The 27,369-nt window shown below is 41.7% G+C and overlaps 1 protein-coding gene across 1 annotated transcript; it reads right to left on the bottom strand.

Annotated features, from left to right (window-relative positions):
* Window positions 1-87: 87 nt before the first annotated feature.
* Window positions 88-27,369, bottom strand: LOC120047976 (NXPE family member 3-like). Its single transcript, XM_038993614.1, has 6 exons — window positions 27,345-27,369; window positions 17,629-17,705; window positions 14,845-15,620; window positions 1,768-1,835; window positions 1,081-1,287; window positions 88-822 (listed from the first exon to the last, which is right to left on the bottom strand). The coding sequence occupies exons 2-6, from the start codon at window positions 17,692-17,694 to the stop codon at window positions 290-292; spliced, it is 1,650 nt and encodes a 549-aa protein (XP_038849542.1). The 5' UTR covers window positions 17,695-17,705; window positions 27,345-27,369; the 3' UTR covers window positions 88-289.

The raw sequence follows: 27,369 nt of genomic DNA, 5'->3' as shown, positions 1-27,369 counted from the left end.
GTGAGAAACAGAAATTATTAAGGTTGAGGGGATTTTGGTTGTAAACAAAACATTGAGCTCTGTGGTTTGTCATAGTTTTGACAAGTGTTCATAGTTAAAGTAGTTTTTATTTTAAAATAAGGCCAGTTAGAAAAGCTATACATTCATTTTGAAGAAGGCAAACCGTTTTTAAAGGAATTATCTTCCTAACATTAAAATCCCTTTTCCCATATACTGTAGATTCCTTTCGGAGACAGCATTTTGTATACAGTAAGGCACAATGTTACTACAGGCATGACTTCAAATTTTTTCACTGCGGACAAACAAAGGACAGGAAGAGATCCACTTCATTTTGGATCACCACAGAGGGCGGGTGAATGTTGTCCGGAGAATAGTGGCAGGAAGTCATCTGCCAAACGTCAATGAGGACCAGAGGCAAGTCCCTGAATATTTCCCTGAGTGCCATGTCGAGCTGCCAGGAGAGCCAGTCGCTGCCATACACATCCTTGTAGCCCGTGTTGGCTGACTTGATCACTACCAGAGTAGTGGGAGATCGGCTTAGGAGCGACGCCACAGCCTTACGGATGACGACCAGACGGTGTGCGTACATAGCCAGTGGGTACGTGGTGAAATGAGCCCAGATGGTGAAGACGACTACAGAGTGTGCACCCCCTGCCAAACCCTCCACCTCCCTGGCGATGTAGTGTAGGTCAGCCCAGGGGGTCTTGCTTGTCCGTATAGGTATCCCATGGGCCCGCCAGATGATACGGGTGTTATACTGGGTGTCGACTGCCTCAAAGGGGCCCGATTTGCTTGATGTGTGAAGGTTCAGGCGTTTCAATGCTGCAGAAGGATCATAAGTTTAATGCAAATATATGAATTCAGACAAACAATGCGCTGGGATATGCATTAAAGAAAGAAGTTATAAAAGTTATTTTTACTGTTTTGCCGTATACCATGACTTACTTGGGTGTCTTTTCATTCAACAATGCTAGTTACATAATTGCCTGGCCAAAGCTTTATTAATGTAAACCCATTTGAACGCATGGACTTGACTACAAACATATTGACATAATAAACTGATTACAAACTATATCATACTTGGCACAGTTTCCTCCAGGTAGTCGAACCACTGACGGAGAGTAGAGTCACCCATCATAAGGATCTGTTTGTCCTTCAGGCATCCAGATATCAGTTTAGCTGAGGGAAAGGATTTTGAGTCACACACCAGGGACGTCCAGTGATCCTGGAGGTAGAATCCAGCTGGTACTGAGGTGTGCAAACCAGGACGGCATTTTGTTTGTGATCCTAGAGAGAGAAAAAATACTTTCAGGCCTATGTTAGAACAACATGGGATTAATAGATAACAGTGGGTTAATAATTAATCATATGCGTTAGGCTAAAGCATGTGATTAATTTGAAATTTTTTAATATATCCTCATTTTGACATTCATTGTGATAACCCACAACTAATCATGTGATTAATTTAAATGTTTTTAGTATCATCTGTTAATATAAATTATTCAAAAGAGAGATTATTAAACAAGTAATGTAACGTCGTCAAAACAAATTGTACTGGCAAAGGACTTGCATCACCTTGAAGCAACCATTATGTGCAATCATTGTGGTTATGTTTTTTTTTTTAAATCATGAAAGTCAAAGCTGTGAGAAACACATACGGATGTCTTGCAAAAGTCTTGTGAGTTACAGTCAATTAGCTAGGCCTATGTCAGACTTGGCTGTTGGTTCATAAGATAAGGAAAGGAGAAGTAGTTTGGAACAACTTACGGATTTCAGTGTCCTGTTGCTGGACATCGATAGCTGAATCGTCACCTGGTACAATAATGTTTGTGGAACTGCAGAGAAGAAGGAAGTTTACAATCATCATTTCAAACATTGTTAACAAGTAACCAAAAAAGTGTTTTGAGTTTTTGTTCTCAGTACTGTTTACTACGTGGCTGCTGTGCCATATGTTTCAACATCTTTGCTGCAAAATAACGTTTCATGTTAACACCAGGGCCTCTTCCAAATAAAAGAGTTCCACATGCAATACACAACCTGAGAGAGCCATCAATACTACAAACCGAATTACAAAACAATTCAATAGTTATGATGTTTAAGTTCAATGTACTCTCACCTAAAGTCCTCTATCATCAGTAATGGTTCAATATATATATTTTTTTTAAATTATTTTTTTTATAATGGTTTCAATCACTAACGGTTGAATGTGGGCTGGTCTGACCTAATTCCCATAAGATACATTTTCCCCAATATTTACATTTTGTGTTGTTACTAAAAGTATTGAGATATTTCCTACACATTCCCAGCCTCATTTTATGTCATGCTTATATGACTGTATAGCAGTGAGCAAAATGGGACGTGCAATTTAATGACGTCATCACATTGTATTCCTGAGATGATTAAAAGATAAATGACTATGTAGAATTTCGGCATCAAATGAGAAACCTTCCAAGCAAATCACACTCTAATACATTACACATTACAAATTATCATTAAAACCTCTACATGATTGATGGTCCCCCTTGGGACGGTTGAGAACGTAGGCTAATGAGATTAGCATGAGGTCATAAGTAACAAGACTATTTCCCAGGACATAGACATATCTGATATTGGCAGAAAGCTTAAATTCTTGTTAATCTAACTACACTGTCCAATTTACAGTAGCTATTACAGTGAAATAATACCATGCTATTGTTTGAGGAGAGTGAAGTTAGGAACTTTAAAAGTTATTAATAAACCAATTAGGCACATCTGAAATAATACATTTTGGCTTTTCTCTTGCATTTCAAAGATGGTAAAAAAATAAATAATACAAAACGAGCATGGTGTTTTCTTTGTATTATCTTTTACCGAATCCAATGTGTTATATTCTCTTACATTCATTTCACATTTCCACAAATTTCAAAATGTTTCCTTTCAAATGGTGTCAAGAATATGCATATCCTTGCTTCAGGTCCTGAGCTACAAGGCAGTTATATTTGGGTATGTCATTTTAGGCGAAAATTGAAAAAAGGGTCCGATCCTTAAGAGGTTTTTAAGCAAAGGGCCTTGGTAACTACATTCCATTCACCTCATATCAGTCCACATACAGTAATACACTACCGTTCAAAAGTTAGGGGTCACTTAGAAATGTCCTTGTTTTTGAAAGAAAAGCACATTGTTTGTCCATTAAAATAACATCAAATTGATCAGAAATACAGTGTAGACATTGTTATGTTGTAAATGACTATTGTAGCTGGAAACAGCAGATTTTTTTATGGAATATCTACATACTGTAGGTGTACAGAGGCCCATTATCAGCAACCATCACTCCTGTGTTCCAATAGCACGTTGTGTTAGCTAATCCATGTTAATCATTTTAAAAGGCTAATTGATCATTAGAAAACCCTTTCGCAATGGGTTAGCACAGCTGAAAACGGTTGTGCTGATTAAATAAGTAATAAAACTGGCCTTCTTTAGAGTAGTTGAGTATCTGGTGCATCAGTGTGTTTGATTACAGGCTCTAAATGGCCAGAAACAAAGAACTTTCTTCTGAAACTCATCAGTCTATTCTTGTTCTGAGAAATGAAGGCTATTCCATGCGAGAAATTGCCAAGAAGCTGAAGATCTCGTACAAAGCTGTGTACTACTCCCTTCACAGAACAGCACTAACTGGCTCTAACCGGTGCGCAACTGAGCAATAGGACAAGTACATTAGTGTGTCTAGTTTGAGAAACAGACGCCTCACAAGTCCTCACCTGGCAGCTTCATTAAATGGTACCCGCAAAACACCAGTCTCACTGTCAACAGTGAAGAGGCGACTCCGGGATGCTGGCCTTCTAGGCAGATTTGCAAAGGTTTTCGGATCACAAAGAAGAACATCCGTGAGACGCAGAACAAATGAAAAGATGCTGGAGGAGGGCTTGACGCCATCTGTCAAGCATGGTGGAGTCAATGTGATGGCCTGGGGGTGCTTTGGTGGCGGTAAAGTGGGAGATTTGTACAGAGTAAAAGGGATCTTGAAGAAGGAAGGCTATCACTCCATTTTGCAATGCCATGCCATACCCTGTGGAAGGCGCTTAATTGGAGACAATTTCCTCCTACAACAGGACATTGCCCCAAATCACAGCTCCAAACTACGCAATAACTATTTAGGGAAGAAGGAGTCAGCTGGTATTCTGTCTATAATGGAGTGGCCAGCACAGTCTCCGGATCTCAATCCTATTGTGCTGTTGTGGGAGCAGCTTGACCGTATGGTATGTAAGAAGTGCGCATCAAGCCACTCCAATTTGTGGGAGGTGTTTCAGGAAGCATGGGGTGAAATCTCTTCAGATTACCTCAATTTATTGACAACTAGAACGCCAAAGGTCTGCAAGGCTGTAATTGCTTCAAATGGAGGATTCTTTGACAAAAGCAAAGTTTGAAGGATACAATTATTTAAATTTATTTTTAAATCATTATTTATAACCTTGTCAATGTCTTCACTATATTTCCTATTCATTTTGCAACTCATGTCATGTATGTTTTCATGGAAAACAAGTACATTTCTAAGTGACCCCAAACGTTTGAACGGTAGTGTACAATGTAGTATCCTACTGGCTACATTCAATCTCACTAAAGAATGAATTGAAATGATCTACATTTGTTCTTTATTAAAACTATAGAAGTTTAATGTATTATTATTATTATCAATAATAAATAGACCTACTATGTATTGTAGTTCACAGCTCAATTGAAAATGACCCACAAAGCAATACACACTAGTACTGTATACTGTATCGTTCCCACTGCTCCCTTCCTTAGTGGGACCACTCCTTAAAACAGAAGAATTCACTCTAACAGGACATTCTCCTATTGTTGACTCTTTCCGGTTTGGTCTTGCCCTAGGGACCCTCACAGCCCAGCAAATCTTACTGCAGTACATTAGTTGATAATCCAATCTTGAATAAGTGTTTAAGTGTTTTGTCTGTCACGCCATAAAAAACAATTCCCCGTATCTTCTAAATGAAAACCAATAACGTTTTCTTTGTATACATAGTTTAGTTATTCTTCATCATGCAATACATACTTTTTTTGTCATTTGGGGGGGGATTTTGTTTGGGTTTATCATAAACTTCTGTAGTTTTGTCATACTGTTCTAATTTAGAGGATTAAGCCAAACTAGCTGCACCCTGCCCTTATGGGCAATAAATCATCTGAAATAATATTTGATTCAATGCAACTTCATCTTTGAGGACTGACTGAAGTACCCACCACAGAATCTTCACCTCAATAACCCCACTGCAAATATATATTTTTGTGTTTATTCTCTTTAGCTTTTTGGTCTGCATATGCCTCAACTCTGCATGGTCTCAACTCTGTCCCAAATTTCCTGTAGTATCATGGCTTGCGTTCCATGTTATGCAATAGGACACCTAAAGCCAGCTAATTGTTTTTGGTCCTGGATGTGCATTGCACAAAACTAAGCTTGGAGTGAAGGCTATATTTTGCCCTCTACGTGTAGACCGACTAATCTACCAGCTCAGTTTGTGGTTAACATAAATATTATATGGATTGTATTGCGTATAATTGCATATAAACCCTGTGAGTTGTAGAAATTTGCAAATACATTGCCTTTAGAAAGAATTCACACCCTTTGACCTTTCCATATTTTGTTTAACAGCTTGAATTTATAATGGATTAAATTCAGATTTTGTCGTCACTGGCCTACACACAATTCCCCATAATAGCAAAGTGGAATCGTGTTTTTCAAATTAAGTATTCAGCCCCTTTGTTTTGGCAAGTCTTAAGTTCAGGAGCAAAAATCTGCCCTTTCAGGGCTACCCATCCCGGGTCCGGGAGCAACCTCATCAAAAAAGCTGACTAGCATAGCCTAGCCTAACGGGACAGGGATATCATATAATATAATTTCATGAAATCACAAGTCCAATACAGCAAATGAAAGATAAACATCTTGTGAATCCAGCCATCATTTCCGATTTTTTATATGTTTTACAGCGAAAACATAATATGTATTTATATTAGCTAACCACAATAGCCAAACACACAACGCCATGTTTTCACCATGTTTCCACCGCATAGGTAGCTTTCACAAAACCCAGAAATAGAGATAAAATGAATCACTAACCTTGAACAACTTCATCAGATGACAGTCTTATAACATCATGTTATACAATACATTTATGTTTTGTTCGAAAATGTGCATATTTGAGGTATAAATCGTAGTTATACATTGCAGCCACCATCACAAATAGCACCAAAACAGCCAGAATAATTACAGAGAGCAACGTGAAATACATAAATACTCATCATAAAACATTTATGAAAAATACATGGTGTACAGCAAATGAAAGATAAACATCTTGTGAATCCAGCCAATATTTGCAATTTTTTAAGTGTTTTACAGCGAAAACACAATATAGAATTATATTAGCTTACCACAATAGCCAAACACAGAAAGCCATTTATTCACCGCCAACATAGCTTTCACAAAAACCAGCAATAGAGATAAAATTAATCACTAACCTTTGGACAACTTCATCAGATGACAGTCTTATAACATCATGTTATACAATACATTTATGTTTTGTTCGAAAATGTGCATATTTAGAGCTGCAAATCGTGGTTATACATTGTGAATACGTAGCAACAATTCACCAAAATGTCCGGAGATATTTTGGACAGTCACCTAATCTAACCAAAGAACTCATCATAAACTTTACTAAAACATACATGTTGTACAGAAAATGAAAGATACACTGGTTCTTAATGCAACCGCTGTGTTAGAATTTTAAAAATAACTTTACTACAACATACAGCATGCATTATTGTGAGACAGCGCTCACCTATTCTCCGCCGTGTTGGAGCCAACATATTACACAAAAATACAAAATAACATCATAAATATTCTCTTACTTTTGCTGATCTTCCATCAGAATGTTGTGCAAGGAGTCCTATTTCCAGAATAAATCGTTGTTTGGTTTTAGAATGTCCATTTCTTCTGTCGAATTAGCAACTTTGGCTAGCATTGTGGCGCGAACATGCCCATCAACTCTTGGCGCCTGGAACGAAAAATTCCAAAATTCCCAATAAACTGGTCAAACTCGGTTGAAAATCCTACTTTATGATGTTCTTCTCATATGTATCCAATAAAATCAGAGCCGGAGCAATTCGTCGTGTATACCGAACGCTTTTCAGAAGACAATGTGAGGTTCCCCGGCGCGCAGTTGAAAACTGACAAAAGAGCGGACCTGTCACTCCAAGCTAGACACCCCATTCAACCTTCTACTGCCTGTTGACATCTAGTGGAAGGCGTATGAAGTGCATACAGATCCATAAATAAAAGCCAGTTGAATAGGCAAGCCCTGACACAGAGCCTCATTTTCAGAATTGTCACTTCCTGTATGGAAGTTTGCTGCCAAATGAGTTCTGTTTTACTCACAGATATAATTCAAACAGTTTTAGAAACTTCTGAGTGTTTTCTATCCAATAGTAATAATAATATGCATATTGTATGATCTAGAACAGAGTACGAGGCCGTTTAATTTGGGCACGATTTTTTCCAAAGTGAAAACAGCACCCCCCCTATTAAGAAGAAGTTTTAACAAGTCACATAATAAGTTGCATGGACTCACTCTGTATGCAATAATAGTGTTTAACATGATTTTTGAAGGACTACCTCATCTCTGTACCCCACACATACAATTATCTTTAAGGTCCCTCAGTCAAGCAGTGAATTTCAAACACAGATTCAACCACAAAGACCAGGGAGGTTTTCCAATGCCTCTTAAAGTAGGGCACCTAATGGTAGATGGGTAATAAAAAAATGCATGGTCCATGGTGAAGTTAATAATTACACTTTGGATGGTGTATCAAAACACCCAGTCACTACAAAGATACAGTTGTCCTTCATGCCAATGGTGACTTTAAAACAGTTCTAATGGCTGTGATAGGACAAAACTGAGGATGGATCAACAACATTGTAGTTACTCCACAATACCAACCTAATTGACAGAGTGAAAATAAGGAAGCCTGTACATTATTAAATATTCCAAAACATTCATCCTGTTTGCAACAAGGCACTAAAGTAATACTGCAAAGCAATTACATTTTGTCCTGAATACAAAGTGTTATGTTTCGGGAAAATCCTTAACAACACATTACTGAGTACCACTCTCCATATTTTCAAGCATAGCGGTGGCTGCATCATGTTATGGGTATGCTCGTAATCATTAAGCCCTGGTGAGCAGTGGTGAAAAAAGTACCTAAATGTCATACTTGAGTAAAAGTAAAGATGCCTTAATAGAAAATGACTCAAGTAAAAGTAATATTCAACAAGTCTGCTGTGCGTTTTGTTGCTGTGCGTTTTGCTGCCAACTTTACTTTGCTAGCTGACAACTTTACGTTTTGTTTTTCTTTTTCTTTTTAATTACCGCTTATATTTTTAGTTTTTCCATCGCAACTTTTTTTTCCCTCATTCAACTTTTTCACTCCGGACGCTTTATCTGGACATGGTTCGTCAGCACCTTCAACAGCCGAAGCTAAGTAGTAACATTAACATGATGTCTTCTAATTGCAGTCGCTGTACTCATAATATACAGGAGAACGATCGCCTTACGGCGAGGATAGCTGTGCTGCAAGCCCAGCTTCAGACGCAATCGTTAGGCAAGGGTAATTTCAGTGTAGGAAAGGAAGAAACAGCGTCTGTGCCACCAGTAAGTACAGATAGTAACGTTAGAATAAACCCCCCCGCACAGTCCCCGCAGCCGGACAACTTTCTCATGGCTTCTGGAGGGAAATGCTGTAGGAATGCTCAACTGGTGTCGCTCATTCAGCCGACAGAAACTTTCAACCGGTTTTCCCCATTATGTAGCGAGTCGGAGTCTGAGGCTGAGTCTTCTCTTGTCTCTACTCCTCCCGCTACGGGGTCTGAGACGCCGAAGGCTCCAACCATTAGCTCTGACAAATTGAAAACCCTAGTCATTGGCGACTCCATTACCCGCAGTATTAGACTTAAAACGAATCACCCAGCGATTATACACTGTTTACCAGGGGGCAGGGCTACCGACGTTAAGGCTAATCTAAAGATGGTGCTGGCTAAAGCTAAATCTGGCGAGTGTAGAGAGTATAGAGATATTGTTATCCACGTCGGCACCAACGATGTTAGGATGAAACAGTCAGAGGTCACCAAGTGCAACATAGCTTCAGCGTGTAAATCAGCTAGAAAGATGTGTCGGCATCGAGTAATTGTCTCTGGCCCCCTCCCAGTTAGGGGGAGTGACGAGCTCTACAGCAGAGTCTCACAACTCAATCGCTGGTTGAAAACTGTTTTCTGCCCCTCCCAAAAGATAGAATTTGTAGATAATTGGCCCTCTTTCTGGGACTCACCCACAAACAGGACCAAGCCTGACCTGCTGAGGAGTGACGGACTCCATCCTAGCTGGAGGGGTGCTCTCATCTTATCTACCAACATAGATAGGGCTCTAACTCCTTTAGCCCCACAATGAAATAGGGTGCAGGCCAGGCAGCAGGCTGTTAGCCAACCTGCCAGCTTAGTGGAGTCTGCCAATAGCACAGTCAGTGTAGTCAGCTCAGCCATACCCATACCCATTGAGACTGTGTCTGTGCCTCGACCTAGGTTGGGCAAAACTAAACATGGCGGTGTTCGCCTTAGCAATCTTATTAGGATAAAGACCTCCTCCATTCCTGCCATTATTGAAAGAGATCATGATACCTCACATCTCAAAATAGGGTTACTTAATGTTAGATCCCTCACTTCAAAGGCAGTCATAGTCAATGAACTAATCACTGATCATAATCTTGATGTGATTGGCCTGACTGAAACATGGCTTAAGCCTGATGAATTTACTGTGTTAAATGAGGCCTCACCTCCTGGTTACACTAGTGACCATATCCCCCGTGCATCCCGCAAAGGCGGAGGTGTTGCTAACATTTATGATAGCAAATTTCAATTTACAAAAAAAAAAATGACGTTTTCGTCTTTTGAGCTTCTAGTCATGAAATCTATGCAGCCTACTCAATCACTTTTTATAGCTACTGTTTACAGGCCTCCTGGGCCATATACAGCGTTCCTCTCTGAGTTCCCTGAATTCCTATCAGACCTTGTAGTCATAGCAGATCATATTCTAATTTTTGGTGATTTTAATATTCATATGGAGAAGTCCACAGACCCACTACAAAAGTCTTTCGGAGCCATCATCGACTCAGTGGGTTTTGTCCAACATGTCTCTGGACCTACTCACTGCCACAGTCATACTCTGGACCTAGTTTTGTCCCATGGAATAAATGTTGTAGATCTTAATGTTTTCCCACATAATCCTGGACTATCGGACCACCATTTTATTACGTTTGCAATCGCAACAAATAATCTGCTCAGACCCCAACCAAGGAGCATCAAAAGTCGTGCTATAAATTCTCAGACAACACAAAAATTCCTTGATGCCCTTCCAGACTCCTTCTGCCTACCCAAGGACGTCGGAGGACAAAAATCAGTTAACCACTTAACTGAGGAACTCAATTTAACCTTGTGCAATACCCTAGATGCAGTTGCACCCCTAAAAACGAAAAACATTTGTCATAAGAAACTAGCTCCCTGGTATACAGAAAATGCCCGAGCTTTGAAGCAAGCTTCCAGGAAATTGGAACGGAAATGGCGCCACACCAAACTGGAAGTCTTCCGACTAGCTTGGAAAGACAGTACCGTGCAGTACCGAAGAGCCCTCACTGCTGCTCGATCATCCTACTTTTCCAACTTAATCGAGGAAAATAAGAACAATCCAAAATTTCTTTTTGATACTGTTGCAAAGCTAACTAAAAAGCAGCATTCCCCAAGAGAGGATGGCTTTCACTTCAGCAGTAATAAATTCATGAACTTCTTTGAGGAAAAGATCATGACCATTAGAAAGCAAATTACGGACTCCTCTTTGAATCTGCGTATTCCTCCAGGGCTTAGCTGTCCTGGATCTGCACAGCTCCGCCAGGGCCTGGGATCGGGAGAGACACTTAAGTGTTTTAGTACTATATCTCGACACAATGATGAAAATAATCATGGCCTCTAAACCTTCAAGCTGCATACTGGATCCTATTCCTACTAAACTGCTGAAAGAGCTGCTTCCTGTGCTTGGCCCTCCTATGTTGAACATAATAAACAGCTCTCTATCCACCGGATGTGTACCAAACTCACTAAAAGTGGCAGTGATAAAGCCTCTCTTGAAAAAGCCAAACCTTGACCCGGAAAATATAAAAAACTAATCGGCCTATATCGAATCTTCCATTCCTCTCAAAAATTTTAGAAAAAGCTGTTGCGCAGCAACTCACTGCCTTTCTGAAGACAAACAATGTATACGAAATGCTTCAGTCTGGTTTTAGACCCCATCATAGCACTGAGACTGCACTTGTGAAGGTGGTAAATGACCTTTTAATGGCGTCAGACCGAGGCTCTGCATCTGTCCTCGTGCTACTAGACCTTAGTGCTGCCTTTGACACCATCGATCACCACATTCTTTTGGAGAGACTGGAAACCCAAATTGGTCTACACGGACCAGTTCTGGCCTGGTTTAGATCTTACCTGTCGGAAAGATATCAGTTTGTCTCTGTGAATGGTTTGTCCTCTGACAAATCAACTGTGTATTTCGGTGTTCCTCAAGGTTCCGTTTTAGGACCACTATTGTTTTCACTATATATTTTACCTCTTGGGGATGTTATTCGAAAACATAATGTTAACTTTCACTGCTATGCGGATGACACACAGCTGTACATTTCAATGAAACATGGTGAAGCCCCAAAATTGCCCTCGCTAGAAGCCTGTGTTTCAGACATAAGGAAGTGGATGGCTGAAAACTTTCTACTTTTAAACTCGGACAAAACAGAGTTGCTTGTTCTAGGTCCCAAGAAACAAAGAGATCTTCTGTTAAATCTGACAATTCATCTTGATGGTTGTAAAGTCGTCTCAAATAAAACTGTGAAGGACCTCGGCGTTACTCTTGACCCTGATCTCTCTTTTGACGAACATATCAAGACTGTTTCAAGGCCAGCTTTTTTCCATCTACGTAACATTGCAAAAATCAGAAATTTTCTGTCCAAAAATGATGCAGAAAAATTAATCCATGCTTTTGTTACTTCTAGGTTAGACTACTGCAATGCTCTACTTTCCGGCTACCCGGATAAAGCACTAAATAAACTTCAGTTAGTGCTAAATACGGCTGCTAGAATCCTGACTAGAACCAAGAAATTTGATCATATTACTCCAGTGCTAGCTTCCCTACACTGGCTTCCTGTTAAGGCAAGGGCTGATTTCAAGGTTTTACTGTTAACCTATAAAGCGTTACATGGGCTTGCTCCTACCTATCTTTCCGAGTTGGTCCTGCCGTACATACCAATACGTACGCTACGGTCACAAGACGCAGGCCTCCTAATTGTCCCTAGAATTTCTAAGCAAACAGCGGGAGGCAGGGCTTTCTCCTATAGATCTCCATTTTTATGGAACAGTCTGCCTACCCATGTGAGAGACGCAGACTCGGTCTCAACCTTTAAGTCTTTACTGAAGACTTATCTCTTCAGTAGGTCATATGATTGAGTGTAGTCTGGCCCAGGAGTGTGAAGGTGAACGGAAAGGCTCTGGAGCAACGAACCGCCCTTGCTGTCTCTGCCTGGCCGGTTCCCCTCTCTCCACTGGGATTCTCTGCCTCTAACCCTATTACAGGGGCTGAGTCACTGGCTTACTGGTGCTCTTTCATGCCGTCCCTGGGAGGGGTGCGTCACTTGAGTGGGTTGAGTTACTGACGTGATCTTCCTGTCTGGGTTGGCGCCCCCCCTTGGTTTGTGCTGTGGTGGAGATCTTTGTTGGCTATACTCGGCCTTGTCTCAGGATTATAAGTTGGTGGTTGAAGATATCCCTCCAGTGGTGCGGGGGCTGTGCTTTGGCAAAGTGGGTGGGGTTATATCCTTCCTATTTGGCCCTGTCCGGGGGTTTCTTCGGATGGGGCCACAGTGTCTCCTGACCGCTCCTGTCTCAGCCTCCAGTATTTATGCTGCAGTAGTTTGTGTCGGGGGGCTAGGGTCAGTTGGTTATACCTGGAGTACCTCTCCTGTCTTATCCAGTGTCCTGTGTGAATTTAAGTATGCTTTCTCTAATTCTCTCGTTCTCTCTTTCTCTCTCTCTGAGAACCTGAGCCCTAGGACCATACGTCAGGACTACCGGGCATGACGACTCCCTGCTGCCCCCAGTCCGCCTGGCCTTGCTGCTATTCCAGTTTCAACTGTTCTGCCTGCGGTTACGGAACCCCTACCTGTCCCAGACCTGCTGTTTTCAACTCTTAATGATCGGCTATGAAAAGCCAACAGATTTATTCCTGATTATTATTTGACCATGCTTGTCATTTATGAACATTTTGAAAATCTTGGCTCTCTCTAATTTTCTCCTTCTCTCTTTCTTTCTCTCGGAGGACCTGAGCCCTGGGACCATACGTCGGGACTGCCGGGCGTGGTGGCTCCTTGCTGTCCCCAGTCCGCCTGGCCTTGCTGCTGTTCCGGTTTCAGCTGTTCTGCCTGCGGTTATGGAACCGCCACCTGTCCCAGACCTGTTGTTTTTCAACTCTTAATGATCGGCTATGAAAAGCCAACTGAAAATTATTCATGATTATTATTTGACCATGCTTGTCACTTATGAACATTTTTGAACATCTTGGCCATGTTCTGTTATAATCTCCACCCGGCACAGCCAGAAGAGGACTGGCCACCCCTCATAGCCTGGTTCCTCTCTAGGTTTCTTCCTAGGTTTTGGCCTTTCTAGGGAGTTTTTCCTAGCCACCGTGCTTCTACACCTGCATTCTAGCTGTTTGGGGTTTTAGGCTGGGTCTCTGTACAGCACTTCGAGATATTAGCTGATGTACGAAGGGCTATATAAAATAAACTTGATTGATTGAAGTAAAACCCTAATTGATTAAAAGTATTTTGTTTCGAATATACTTAAATATCAAAACTAAATGTAATTGCTAAAATGTATTTAAGTATCAAAAGGTAAAGTATAAATCATTTAAATTAACTTATATTAAGCAAACCAGACGGCACCGTTTTCTTGTTTAAATTTTTTTTACGGATAGCCAGAGGCGCACTCCAACACTCAGATATAACTTATAAATGAACATTTGTGTTTAGTGAATCCGCCAGATCAGAGGCAATAGGGATGACCAGGGATGTTCTCTTGAGAAGTGCATGAATTGGACCATTTTTTAAACTTTTGGGTGTCAGGGAAAATGTCTGGAGTAAAAAGCACATTATTTTCTTCAGGAATGTAGTGAAGTAAAAGTAATAGTTGTCAAAAACATATATCGTAAAAATAACTGTTGGAGAGTCCTGAACAAAACAGAATAATCCTAGAGGAAAACCTGCTTCAGTCTGCTTTCCAACAGACACTGGGAAATTCACCTTTCAGCAGGACAATAACGTAAAAATCAAGGCCAAATATATACTGGAATTGCTTACCAAGAAGACAGTGAATGTTCCTGAGTGGCCGAGTTACAGTTTTGACTTAAATCTGCTTGAAAATATATGGCAAGACTTTTAAAGGGTTATCTAGCAATGATAAACAATCAATTTGACAGAGCTTGAAGAATTCTGAAAATAATAAGTGTGCAAATGTTGCACAATTCAGGTGTGGAAAGCTTACCCAGAACGGGTGTGAATCCTACATAAATTACATTTCATGTTTCACTTTGTCATTATGGGGTATTGTGTGTAGACAGGTCAGAAAACAAATCCATTTCATCCATTTTGAATTTAGGCTGTAACAAATAAAATTGGAATAAGTCAAGGGGTATGAATATTTTCTGAAGGTACTGTATCTACCTCTTAAGAAGGGTCGTCTCCACCTTGGAGAGTACTGCCTGGTAACCGCCCATGCTGTGGTAGGTCAAAGCATGGCAAGGCAGGGAAGATGGCCGACGACAGAACCAGGTCTCCCCAGTGACTGGCTCTCTGTACTCACAGCAACACTGTGCATCATTCCCCACCAGCCTAGGACTTCTCTGGGCATTGCACATAACCGTTTCCTGCTTGCCACCCTTCTCAAAGTAGCCTTGGAAGTAGACCTTATCTGGGTCCTGTTCTCTTTGCCTACACAGTACCTGCACGGCCTCGCTGGAGTGCACTAGGCGGATGGACACCTTGGCAGGTCCGGACCAAAGCAGGGCCAAGCGGGCAGTGTAGGTGCCATTAAAGTGGTCTGTTACAGCGCCATAAGTACTGGCCTTAAGTTCTGAGTTAAACAACTTGGCCTGAAAAAAGTCCCCTCCATAGGTTTTGATCCTGTTTTTAGTATCTCTAGCTATCAAAATCACATCTATAAACCCTCCAACTCTGTGGTTTGAATTGGGGTTGACAACAGAGAATGAGCACTTAGTGGGGTTTGTGGCCTCATCTGTGGATAAGAGGACAACAGGCGGTAATGACCATTGTAGCTCTGTGAGCAGAGATTCCCATTCCTCTTTACTTATTAAGGAGTCATTGGTTGGTGTAAATGTCCTGTTGGTGATTCCACTACAACGACTTGGGAAGCTAGTGTGGTTGTATTTGAGATGATTGGATGGTGACACATTCAGTAGGCACTGGTTGAATTGACATACCTAAAGTGAGACAAAGAGACAATCTGTTTATCACCAAACAAACTATTGACCTAGACATTATGTTGACTAAAGCCATAAGGCACATAGAAAGTGTACCTTAATACCTCTTGAGCTTAGTATAGCTGTCTTACCCCATCAAACACAGTGCATTCGGAAAGTATTTAGACGCCTTGACCTTTTCCACATTTTGAGAAGTCACAGCCTTCTTCTAAAATGGATTAAATTGTTTTTCCCCCTCAATCTACACACACACAATAGCCCATATTGACAAAGCAAAAACAGGTTTAGAAATTTTAGCAAATGTATTAAAATTAAAAACTGAAATATCACATTTACATAAGTATTCAGACACTTTATACTCAGTACTTTTGTTGGAGCACCTTTGGCAGGGATTACAGCCTCAAGTCTTCTTGGGTATGACGCTAGAAGCTTGGCACACCTGTATTTGGGGAGTTTATCCCATTCTTCTCTGCAGATCCTCTCAAGCTCGTCAGGTTGTATGGGGAGCGTTGCTGCACAGCTATTTTCAGGTCTCTCCAGAGATGTTCGATTGGGTTCAAGTCTGGGCTCTGGCTGGGCTACTCAAGGACACTCAGAGACTTGTCCCAAAGCCACTCATGTGTTGTCTTGGCTGTGTGCTTAGGGTCATTGTCCTGTTGGAAGGTGAACCTTCACCCCAGTCTGAGGTCCTGAGTGCTCTAGAGCAGGTTATCAAGGATCTCGCTTTACTTTGCTCCGTTCATCTTTCCCTTGATCCTGACTAGTCTCCCAGTCCCTGCAGCTGAAAAACATCCCCACACCATGATGCTGCCACCACGCTTTAATTTAACCTTTATTTAGCTAGACAAGTCAGTTAAGAACGAATTCTTATTTACAATGACGGCCTACCGGGGAACAGTGGGTTAACTGCCTTGTTGAGGGGCAGAATGACAGATTTTTACCTTGTCAGCTCAGCGATTCAATCCAGAAACCTTTCGGTTACTGGCCCAACACTAACCACTAGGCTACCTGCCACCGTAGGGATGGTACCAAGTTTCCTCCAGATGTGATGTTTGGCATTCAGGCCAAAGAGTTCAAGCTTGGTTTCATCAGACCAGAGAATCTTGTTTCTCATGGTCTGAGTCTCTTTAGGTGGCTTTTGGTCAACTCCAAGCAGGCTGTCGTGCCTTTTACTGAGGAGTGGCTTCCGTCTGGCCACTTTATCATAAGGGCCTGAATGGTGGTGTGCTGCAGAACTGGAGCAGAACTGGAGCTCTGTCAGAGTGACCAACCGGTTCTTGGTCACCTCCCTGACCAAGGCTCTTCTCCCCCGATTGCTCAGTTTGGCCAGGCTGACAGCTCTTGGAAGAGTCTTGATGGTTCCAAACTTATTCCATTTAAGAATGAAGGAGGCCACAGTGCTCTTGGGGACCTTCAATGCTGCAGATATTTTTTTGTAAGCTTCCCCAGATCTTTGCCTCGATACAATCCTGTCTCGGAGCTCTACGGACAATTCCTTCGACCTCATGGCTTGGTTTTTGCTCTGACATACACTGTCAACTGTGGGACCTTATATAGACAGGTGTGTGCCTTTCTAAATCATGTCCAATCAATTGAATTTACCACAGGTGGACTCCAATCAAGTTGTAGAAACATCTGAAGGATGATCGACGGAAACAGGATGCACCTGAGCTCAATTTCGAGTTTCAAAGCAAAGGGTTAAGGTATTTATGTGTTTTATTTTTTATCAATTTTCTAAAATGTTATGAGGCATTGTGTGTAGATTGATGAGGATTTTTTTTATTTAATCCATTTTAGAATAAGGCTGTAACATAACAACATGTGGAAAAAGGGAAAGGATCTGAATGCACTGTATAATCTTGTATCAATAATGCTGTTGTAAACAATGTATAGCTTCAAAATGGTTAAAACAAAATAAATGTTTAAAATGATCCTGTGGCTGGCATGCCAGTCTTAACATCTGAAGCTCTGTCTATACATTTGGCTTGGGTTCCATTTCAGAACTTACAAATAAAAGATAAATGCAGATCAATAGTATCAAAGCCAATATCAGTAGCTGAAGCAGTCTTCCCATCCTCCATATATCTGTTGGTAAATTAAAGAGAACATCAAAGTGAACTTCAGCACAGTAATAATAAACAGTCACAATTATACAAATATGAATGAAAATGTGTAAATTAATAGAATTACCTATAATGTAGGTCTGGTTTATTCTCAGAGGGGAAGCTGAATTTATCAAGTTCTCAGCAGGTTTGATGGGGCAAATCAACAATATGCTTTGCTTTGTACTCGGACTCTGGAGAGAACTTCACTGCTAGAGAGAAACGCATGAGGATGATGGACGCTAAAGTTAGCTATCTAGCTGACTGCATGCATTGTTTTGTCAACTTGCTGCTTGTCTGGTCACATTTTCACTTCTGTTTGGTAAAGCCTACCACTCTTGTTCTTGATGAAAATAGAGAGCTGCTAATTCAACAGTTGTTGCTAGCCTGCATGAAGCTATATACTGCAGCTCGTGCTCGCACTGGAGGAGACGCAGATGGGCACTGTCTGGAGGCTCAATAGAGAGCAATAGTAATGGCATCTTTTTGTAGGCACTAACTCCGCCATGGCTCGTTGGCCAAAGCCTATAGGGAAATTAATTGTTTGGATAAAAGCCAAAAATAAGGTCTGTGGTAAACACAGGTTTAGGAGATCTTCATCAGCTAACGTAAGTTTTTGTAAATCTTGACGCATTTATGCAATCCAAAAATCACTTAAAGCAGAAAGGTTTCATAATTCATAAAGGTCATGGTAACTGACTGATATTATTGTTGTTCATTTTCTCGAAATCTAAAGGCAAAACCTAGATTTGAGCCAATGTCATAATAGCTGAAACTTTAATTACTACAACCTTGTGAAAGTGACAAAGTGGGCCTCCCGAGTGGTGCAGCGGTACTTAGTCACTGCAACGCAGTGCTTGAGGCATCACTACAGACCCGGGTTCGATCCCAGGCTGTGTCACAGCCAGCCGTGACCGTGAGACCCATGAGGCGGCGTACAATTGGCCCAGTGTCGTCCGGGTTAGGGGAAGGTTTGGCTGGCCGGATTTCCTTGTCCTAGCGACTCCTTGTGGCGGGTCGGGCGCCTGCAAGAAGACTTCGGTCGCCAGGTGTATGGTGTTTCCTCCGACACATTGGTGCGGCTGGCTTCCGGTTTAAGCGAGCAGTGTGTCAAGAAGCAGTGTGGCTGGGCAGGGTCGTGTTTCGGAGGATGTATGGCTCTCGACCTTCGCCTCTCCTGAGTCCGTACGGGAGTTGCAGCGATGGGACAAGACTGAAACTACCAATTGGATAATGGGTAAAAGTGACAAAGTGACAGGTTTTTATTTGATCAAAAATAACTTTACATTGAAGGCTACTATTTGTTTTGTAACAGGCTTAATATAAGCCTTGTGTCTGCCTGTCAGACCTCATCAACATCATTATGGATATATCCAAGTAAATACTAATAGAACAAAGCTCAAACAAACAAAAATGCAGCTAGTGTGTCATTCCAGGTGCAATGTTTGACATGACTGTGGTAGCTGAAGTTTGCTAGCTAGCAAGTGACAAGAACATTAGCAAAGATACTGGTAACTAACCCAAGATATCTCAGTGTCATTTCCAATGGGAGCAAAGGAAGCATAGTGTGCAGAACAAGAAAGGAGGTGGGCAGAGCCAAGCAAGAGAGCGAGATCCTATTGGCACGTTTTAGCATATTTCCGTCAGGGAACGCCTTCTCAGTGAAGTGCACGAGTGCAATAAATACATTTGCCCATGTACTCCTTTTAAACAACAACAAAAAAGTCCACAAAACTTAGTTCACTCTGTTCATAACAGATTATAGTTCTGGAAAAGAAAACAAAACAAAAAAATGTGTAGAACGTCGGCCAAGTTTCATCTACCTCCACCTTCTCCCTCTTCCCGCCGCTGGACTTCCTCTTATTACCCTATTTGGTGGTGAGTTCTAAAGGGACATTTCTGATTTATACATCCTGTGAGATATCGGGCTCCTAGCAAAGACTTATAGATGACCTGGAGCCAGTGGGTTTGATGACGAATATGAACCAAGGGCCAGCCAACGAGAGCATACAGGTCGCAGTGGTGGGTAGTATATGGGGATTTGGTGACAAAACGGATGGCACTGGGATAGACTGCATCCAATTTGCTGAGTAGAGTGTTGGAGGCTATTTTGTAAATGACGTCGCCAAAGTCAAGGATCGGTAGGATAGTCAGTTTTACGAGGGTATGTTAGGCAGCATGAGTGAAGGATGCTTTTGTTGCGAAATAGGAAGCCGATTCTAGATTTAATTTTGGATTGGAGATGCTTAATGTGAGGCTGTAAGGACAGTTTACAGTCTAGGTACACCTAGGTACTTGTACTTGTCCACATATTCTAAGTCAGAACCGTCCAGAGTAGTGATGATGGACGGGCGGGTGGGCAGCGATCGGTTGAAGTGCATGCATTTAGTTTTACTTTCATTTAAGAGCAGTTGGAGGCCACAGGAGAGTTGTATGGCATTGAAGCTTGTCTCGAGGATAGTTAACAGTGTCCAAAGAAGGGCCAGAAGTATACAGAATGGTGTCGTCTGCATAGAGGTGGATCAGAGAATCACAAGCAGCAAGAGCGACATCATTGATATATACAGAGAAAAGAGTCAGCCCGAGGACTGAACCCTGTGGCACCCCCATAGAGACTGCCAGAGGTCCGGACAAGAGGCCCTCCGATTTGACACACTGAACTCGGTCTGAGAAGTAGTTGGTGAACCAGGCGAGGCAGTCATTTGAGAAACCAACGCTGTTGAGTCTGCCGATAAGAATGTGGTGATTGACAGAGTCGAAAGCCTTGGCCATGTCGATGAATACAGCTGCACTGTATTGTCTCTTATCGATGGCGGTTATGATATCGTTTAGGACCTTGAGCGTGGCTGAGGTGCACCCATGACCAGCTCGGAAACCAGATTGCATTGCGGAGAAGGTGTGGCTGGATTCAAAATGGTCAGTGATCTGTTTGTTGACTTGGCTTTTGAAGACTTTTGAAAGGCAGGTTAGGATAGATATAGGTCTGTAGCAGTTTGGGTCTTGAGTGTCTCCCCCTTTGAAGAGGGGGATGACTACGGCAGCTTTCCAATCTTTGGGGATCTCAGACGATACGAAAGAGGTTGAACAGGCTAGTAATAGGGGTTGCAACAATTTCGACAGATAATTTTAGGGTCCAGATTCTCTAGCCCGGCTGATTTGCAGGGGTCCACATTTTGCAGCTCTTTCAGAACATCAGCTATCTGGATTTGGGTGAAGGAGAAATGGGGGAGGCTTGGGCAAGTTGCTCTGGGGGGTGCAGGGCTGTTGACTGAGGTAGGGGTAGCCAGGTGGAAAGCATGGCCAGCCGTAGAAAAATGCTTATTGAAATTCTCAATTATCGCAGATTTATCGGTGGTGACAGTGTTTCCTAGCCTCAGTGCAGTGGGCAGCTGGGAGGAGGTGCTCTTATTCTCCATGGGCTTTACAGTGTCCCAGAACTTTTTTGAGTTTTTGCTACAGGATGAAAATTTCTGTTTGAAAAAGCTAGCCTTTGCTTTCCTAACTGCCTGTGTATATTGGTTCCTAACTTCCCTAAAAAGTTGCATATCGCAGGGGCTATTTGATGCTAATGCAGTGTGCCACAGGATGTTTTTGTGCTGGTCAAGGGCAGTCAGGTCTGGAGTGAACCAAGGGCTATATCTGTTCCTGGTTCTACATTTTTTGAATGGGGCATGCTTATTTAAGATGGTGAGGAAAGCACTTTTAAAGAATAACCAGGCATCCTCTACTGACGGAATGAGGTCAATATCCTTCCAGGATACCCGGGCCAGGTTGATTAGAAAGGCCTGCTCGCTGAAGTGTTTCAGGGAGCGTTCGACAGTGATGAGGGGTGGTCGTTTGACTGCAGACCCATTACGGACGCAGGCAATGAGGCAGTGATCGCTGAGATCCTGGTTGAAGACAGCAGAGGTGTATTTGGAGGGCAGGTTGGTTAGGATGATATCTATGAGGGTGCCCGTGTTTACGGATTTGGGGTTGTACCTGGTAGGTTCATTGATAATTTGTGTGAGATTGAGGGCATCAAGCTTAGATTGTAGGATGGCCGGGGTGTTAAGCATGTCCCAGTTTAGGTCACCTAACAGCACGAGCTCTGAAGATAGATGGGGGGCAATCAATTCACATATGGTGTCCAGGGCACAGCTGGGGGCAGAAGGTGGTCTATAGCACGCGGCAACAGTGAGAGACTTGTTTCTGGAAAGGTGGATTTTTAAAAGTAGAATCTCAAATTGTTTGGGCACAGACCTGGATAGTTAGACAGAACTCTGCAGGCTTTGTCTGCAGTAGATTGCAACTCCGCCCCCTTTGGCAGTTCTATCTTTTCGGAAAATGTTATAGTTAGGGATGGAAATTTCAGGGTTTTTTGTGGTCTTCCTAAGTCAGGATTCAGACACGGCTAGGACATCCGGATTGGCAGAGTGTGCTAAAGCAGTGAATAAACAAACTTAGGGAGGAGGCTTCTACTGTTAACATGCATTAAACCAAGGCTTTTTTTACGGTTACAGAAATCAACAAATGAGAGCGCCTGGGGAATGGGAGTGGAGCTATGCACTGCAGGGTCTGGATTAACCTCTACATCACCAGAGGAACAGAGGAGGAGTAGGATAAGGGTACGGCTAAAGGCTATAAGAACTGGTCATCTAGTACGATCGGAACAGAGAGTAAAAGGAGCAGGTTTCTGGGCATGGTAGAATAGATTCAAGGCATAATGTACAGACAAAGGTATGGTAGGATGTGAATACAGTGGAGGTAAACCTATGCATTGAGTGACGATGAGAGATATTGTCTCTAGAAACATCATTTAAACCAGGTGAGGTCAACGCATGTGTGGGAGGTGGAACTAAAGGGTTAATTAACTAAGGTGTATTGAGCAGGGCTAGGGGCTCTACAGTCAAATAAGGCAATAATTACTAACCAAAACGCAATGGACAAGGCATATTGACATTAGGGAGAGGCATGCGTAGCCGAGTGATCATAGGGGTCCAGTGTGTGGCTCGGCGGGCCGGGGATAGCAAGCTAGCAGAAGGGCCTTAGAGGGACATAGTAGGCCATCTAAAATGATGAGATATGCAAGTCATAATTATGAGACACTAAATAATCATATCATGATACTCTAGTGGCCGTTCTAACAAGGAAAATAAACGTCTTCAAAAATAGAAGGCAGTCAGGAGGAGCCAAGATCAGGTGGGACAATTCTAGCCAATGAGAGGGCAGATATGCATGTGAACAACAGGCACAAACGTTTCCACTAGTTACCACAGATAAAGTCAAAATTGGCTATATAATAAAAATTCTGGATAGAAATGATATCCAGGTGGAGCAGTCGGCAGTGCTCGTGCCAATGGAAGCTGCTCAGTTGAGGCGGAGAAATAGGATTCTGCTCTATTTTTGAAGTGATGTTGTTGTTGACCAATCACAGGTGACAGTAGGAGTGAAGTTTTTGGAAAAAGTGGACCCTTGCCTTTTGGCTGATCCATGTGTGGTTTAAGGGTGGGAGAAAACAGAGTTGGGTGGTGTGGAATCGGTGAGGGTAACCAGAAGTGGTCTTGTGATAATTAGTTGTGTTTCTGCTGGTCTGAGGGAGAAGGTTAAACGAATGGAGGCAAGAAATGTGAATTGTTTTGCTCTCAGGAAAAGGACGCCATTGAAAGGAGTGAATACTGGGGTAGCAGTAAATGTAAAAGTTGACCAAATGAAGGGGAAGATTCCCGGTGTTTGTGATACTCGTCGTTTGGTGCAACGCAGACAGGGTGGCGTGAGTGGTGAAACAGAAGAGTCATTGTCCGTTCTTTTTTAGTTTTGATGTTGAGTCTTTGCCCGACAAAGTGATGTTAGGATATGTAAGTTATCCTGTACGAGCTTTAGTGCCAAATACATTAAGTTGTTACAGGTGTCAAGCTTATGGGCATGTGGCAGCAGTGTGTAGGAGGGAGGTTCTTAGGTGTGAGAAGTGTGCAGAAGGGCATAAGACAAAGGAATGTGTAGCATTGGGGAAAGTAGTGGTATGTGTCAATTGTAGGGGTGGCCAAGGGGGAGGGATCCTGAGAGGAGTGATGGGAGTAGTAGATCTGTACAAGTACAGAGGGATAGGCCAACAACTGATATACGTTTCAGTAAGATTGGATTTTTAGCATTTATAGCAATGGTACTGCAGGGATAGAACATAAGTCGCAGAAAATTATTGTGGTGGCAGCTGCAGAGAGATATCTGGGTGTGCGAGACATGATATCAGAAGATTTACAGGGTGTGGTTAAGTGGTGGTGTCCAATCCTTTCCGGTTGTTGGCCTGAAATAGGACTAAATAGATTTAGATAATGGAGTAGGGTAGGTTTTCTTTCATTTGTGAGTGTACTGTTAGATGTAGGGTATTTGCTTATTTATTTATTTTTTCAAGCAAAGTATAAGGGAGTTGTGTTCCAGTCTTGTAGGTGGCGGTATTGCAAAATTTAGTATGCCAACCACGTTAAACCTCACCGAAGAAGACTAATCACAGTCGAAAACGTTGCATGGGTGGTGATACGTCAGCACCTATGTCCATCAGCAGGACCAGCTAACTTGCCCACTCTAGCTAGCTGGCTAACACTATCAGTTTACATTGTCACGTTTAACAATAAAAATGAATGTTTTGGATTAGTCATTTTGTTGCAGTTAAATACCTTTTATTGCATGCGTATGGTGTTAAAGTAATATTTTTTTTTGCATGTTGATTTGTTTGTTAATTCTGTGGCTTTGGTCACCTAGACCTGGGAACTCGGTGATATTCTGCTGACTGTCTGAAAAGGTTAACATTAAAAGGGCATTATCATAATTTTGACAATTTCACAGTAGGCTATTATTCCAAACTCAAAGTGTGGAAATACATTTGAAGTCGGAAGTTTACATAGACTTAGGTTGGAGTCATTAAAACTTGTTTTTCAACCACTCCACAAATTTCTTGTTAACAAACTATAGTTTGGGCAAGTCGGTTAGGACATCTACTTTGTGCATGACACACACATCATTTTTCCAACAATTGTTTAGACAGATTATTTCACTTATAATTCACTGTATCACAATTCTAGTGGGTCAGAAGTTTACATACACTCAGTTGACTGTGCCTTTAAACAGCTTGGAAAATTCCAGAAAATTATGTCATGGCTTTAGAAGCTTCTGATAGGCTAATTGACATAATTTGAGTCAATTGGAGGTGTACCTGTGGATGTATTTCAAGGCCTACCTTCAAACTCAGTGCCTCTTTGCTTGACATCATGGGAAAATCAAAAGATATCAGCAAAGATCTCAGAAAAAAAGTGTAGACCTCCACAAGTCTGGTTCATCCTTGGGAGCAATTTCCAAATGCCTGAAGGTACCACGTTCATCTGTACAAACAATAGTACGCAAGTATAAACACCATGGAACCACACAGCTGTCATTCCGCTCAGGAAGGAGACACGTTCTGTCTCCTAGAGATGAACATACTTTGGTGCGAAAAGTGCAACTCAATCCCAGAACAACAGCAAAAGACCTTGTGAAGATGCTGGAGGAAACGGGTACAAAAGTATCTGTATCCACAGTAAAACGAGTCCTATATCTACATAATCTGAAAGGTCGCTCAGCAAGGAAGAAGCCACTGCTCCAAATCCACCATAAAAAAGCCAGACTACGATTTGCTGCACATGGGGACAAAGATCATACTTTTTAGAGAAATGTCCTCTGGTCTGATGAAACACAAAAGTAGAACTGTTTGGTCATAATGACCATCGTTATGTTTGGAGGAAAAAGGGGGAGGCTTGCAAGCCGAAGAACACCATCTCAACCATGAAGCACGGTGGGTGGCAGCATCATGTTGTGGGGGTGCTTTGCTGAAGGAGGTACTGGTGCATTTCACAAAATAGATGGCATCATGAGGTAGGAAAATTATGTGGATATATTGAAGCAACATCTCAAGACATCATTCAGGAAGTTAAAGCTTGGTCGCAAATGGGTCTTCCAAATTGTCAAAGGTTGCGTCAATCAAATCTGGTATCAGGATAAAATGTGATTCAAAGTCACCGAATATACTTTAAGTATTTTTATTTAACATAAGCTCAGAATGGTAAATGCAATTTTTGTATATACGGGTTCACTGTATCACCACGCAGGGTAAAGCAGAGAACTGACTGAAATTCTACAGACATCTTCTTTTATACTGTGACAGAGGTAGTTCAAACTTTAGAGTTGGCCTGTCACAGTAGAGGCTTAGCGTGGTTTAAACTTGCTAGCCTATCGGTGGTGCCCAGACACAGCACTCAGGATTCAAATGTCCGGAATGGTGTTTGTGAAGATTGAGCTGATTTGTTAGTTTCTACACATTCCTCAGTTCCTGTTTTCTTGTTATTCAGCATTTTTCCATCTTGTCTCAACCTTGTGGTTTGCACAGTCGACACCCTAGATTAACAACAGCTTTTCTGCAGTCACGCTATGTTTTGTGATTAACATGTCCTACTTCTATAAGGCATATATTTTTGTTAAAAAGAGAACAAAACCATCCTTCACAAAATGGACAATGACCCCAAGCATACTTCCAAAGTTGTGGCAAAATGGCTTAAGGACAACAAAGTCAAGGTATTGGCCATCACAAAGCCCTGACCTCAAGCCTATAGAAAATGTGGGCAGAACTGAAAAAGCATGTGCGAGCAAGGAGGCCAACAAACCTGACTCAGTTACACCAGCTCTGTCAGGAGGAATGGGCCAAAATTCACCCAACTGATTGTGGGAAGCTTGTGGAAGGCTACCCGAAACGTTTGACCCAAGTTAAACAATTTAAAATGCAATGTATGCAAACTTCTGACCCACTGGGAATGTGATGAAAGAAGTAAGAGCTGAAAAATAATTCTCTCCACTATTATTCTGACATTTCACATTCTTAAAATAAAGTGGTGATCCTAACTGACCTAAGACAGGGAGTTTAAATGTATTTGGCTAAGATGTATGTAAACGTCCGACTTCAACTGTATACACTACCTTTCAAAAGTTTGCGATCACTTAGAAATGTCCTTGTTTTTGAAAGAAAAGCAAACATTTTTGTCCATTTAAAATAAAATAAAATTGATCAGAAATACAGTGTAGACATTGTTAATGTTGTAAATGACTATTGTTGGTGGAAACTGCTGATTTCTTATGGAATATCTACATAGGCGTACAGAGGCCCATTATCAGCAACCGTCACTCCTGTGTTCCAATGGCACGTTGTGTTAGCTAATCCAAGTTTATCATTGTAAAAGGCAAATTTCTCATTAGAAAACCATTTTGCAATTATGTTAGCACAGCTGAAAACTGTTGTCCTGATTAAAGAAGCAATATAACTGGCCTTCTTTAGACTAGTTGAGTATCTAGAGCATCAGCATTTGTGGGTTCGATTATAGGCTCAAAATAGACAGAAACGTCAACAGTGAAGAGGCGACTCCAGGATGCTGGCCTTCTAGGCAGCATAAAACACAAAAAAATCGAGTTTGACTGCACTGATCCTTTAAAGTAATCCAAGAAGTAATCATCTATTTTTTCAAAAGTATCTGTCACCTGATTACAATCTTTTTGCTGGTTAACTAATTGATTAGTTTTAGGATTTTTGCTATTAAATTATATGTATGTGTAATCAGTTACTCACCAACCCTGTTGACAGGAATAAATAC

The sequence above is a fragment of the Salvelinus namaycush genome, chromosome 5 (genome assembly GCF_016432855.1).
Source record: "Salvelinus namaycush isolate Seneca chromosome 5, SaNama_1.0, whole genome shotgun sequence".
Lineage (NCBI taxonomy): Eukaryota > Metazoa > Chordata > Actinopteri > Salmoniformes > Salmonidae > Salvelinus > Salvelinus namaycush.
Note: the sequence above shows the minus strand (reverse complement) of the source record. Positions and strands in the feature narration are given on the sequence as shown.

Coding starts and splice junctions, on each gene's coding strand:
- LOC120047976 (XM_038993614.1), bottom strand. CDS start 17,694: ATGGGAAGACTGCTTCAGCTACTGATATTGGCTTTGATACTATTGATC. Junction 15,621..17,628: donor TCTGCATTTATCTTTTATTT/GTAAGTTCTGAA, acceptor GTCTCACTTTAG/GTATGTCAATTCAACCAGTG. Junction 1,288..1,767: donor GCAACAGGACACTGAAATCC/GTAAGTTGTTCC, acceptor TTCTCTCTCTAG/GATCACAAACAAAATGCCGT.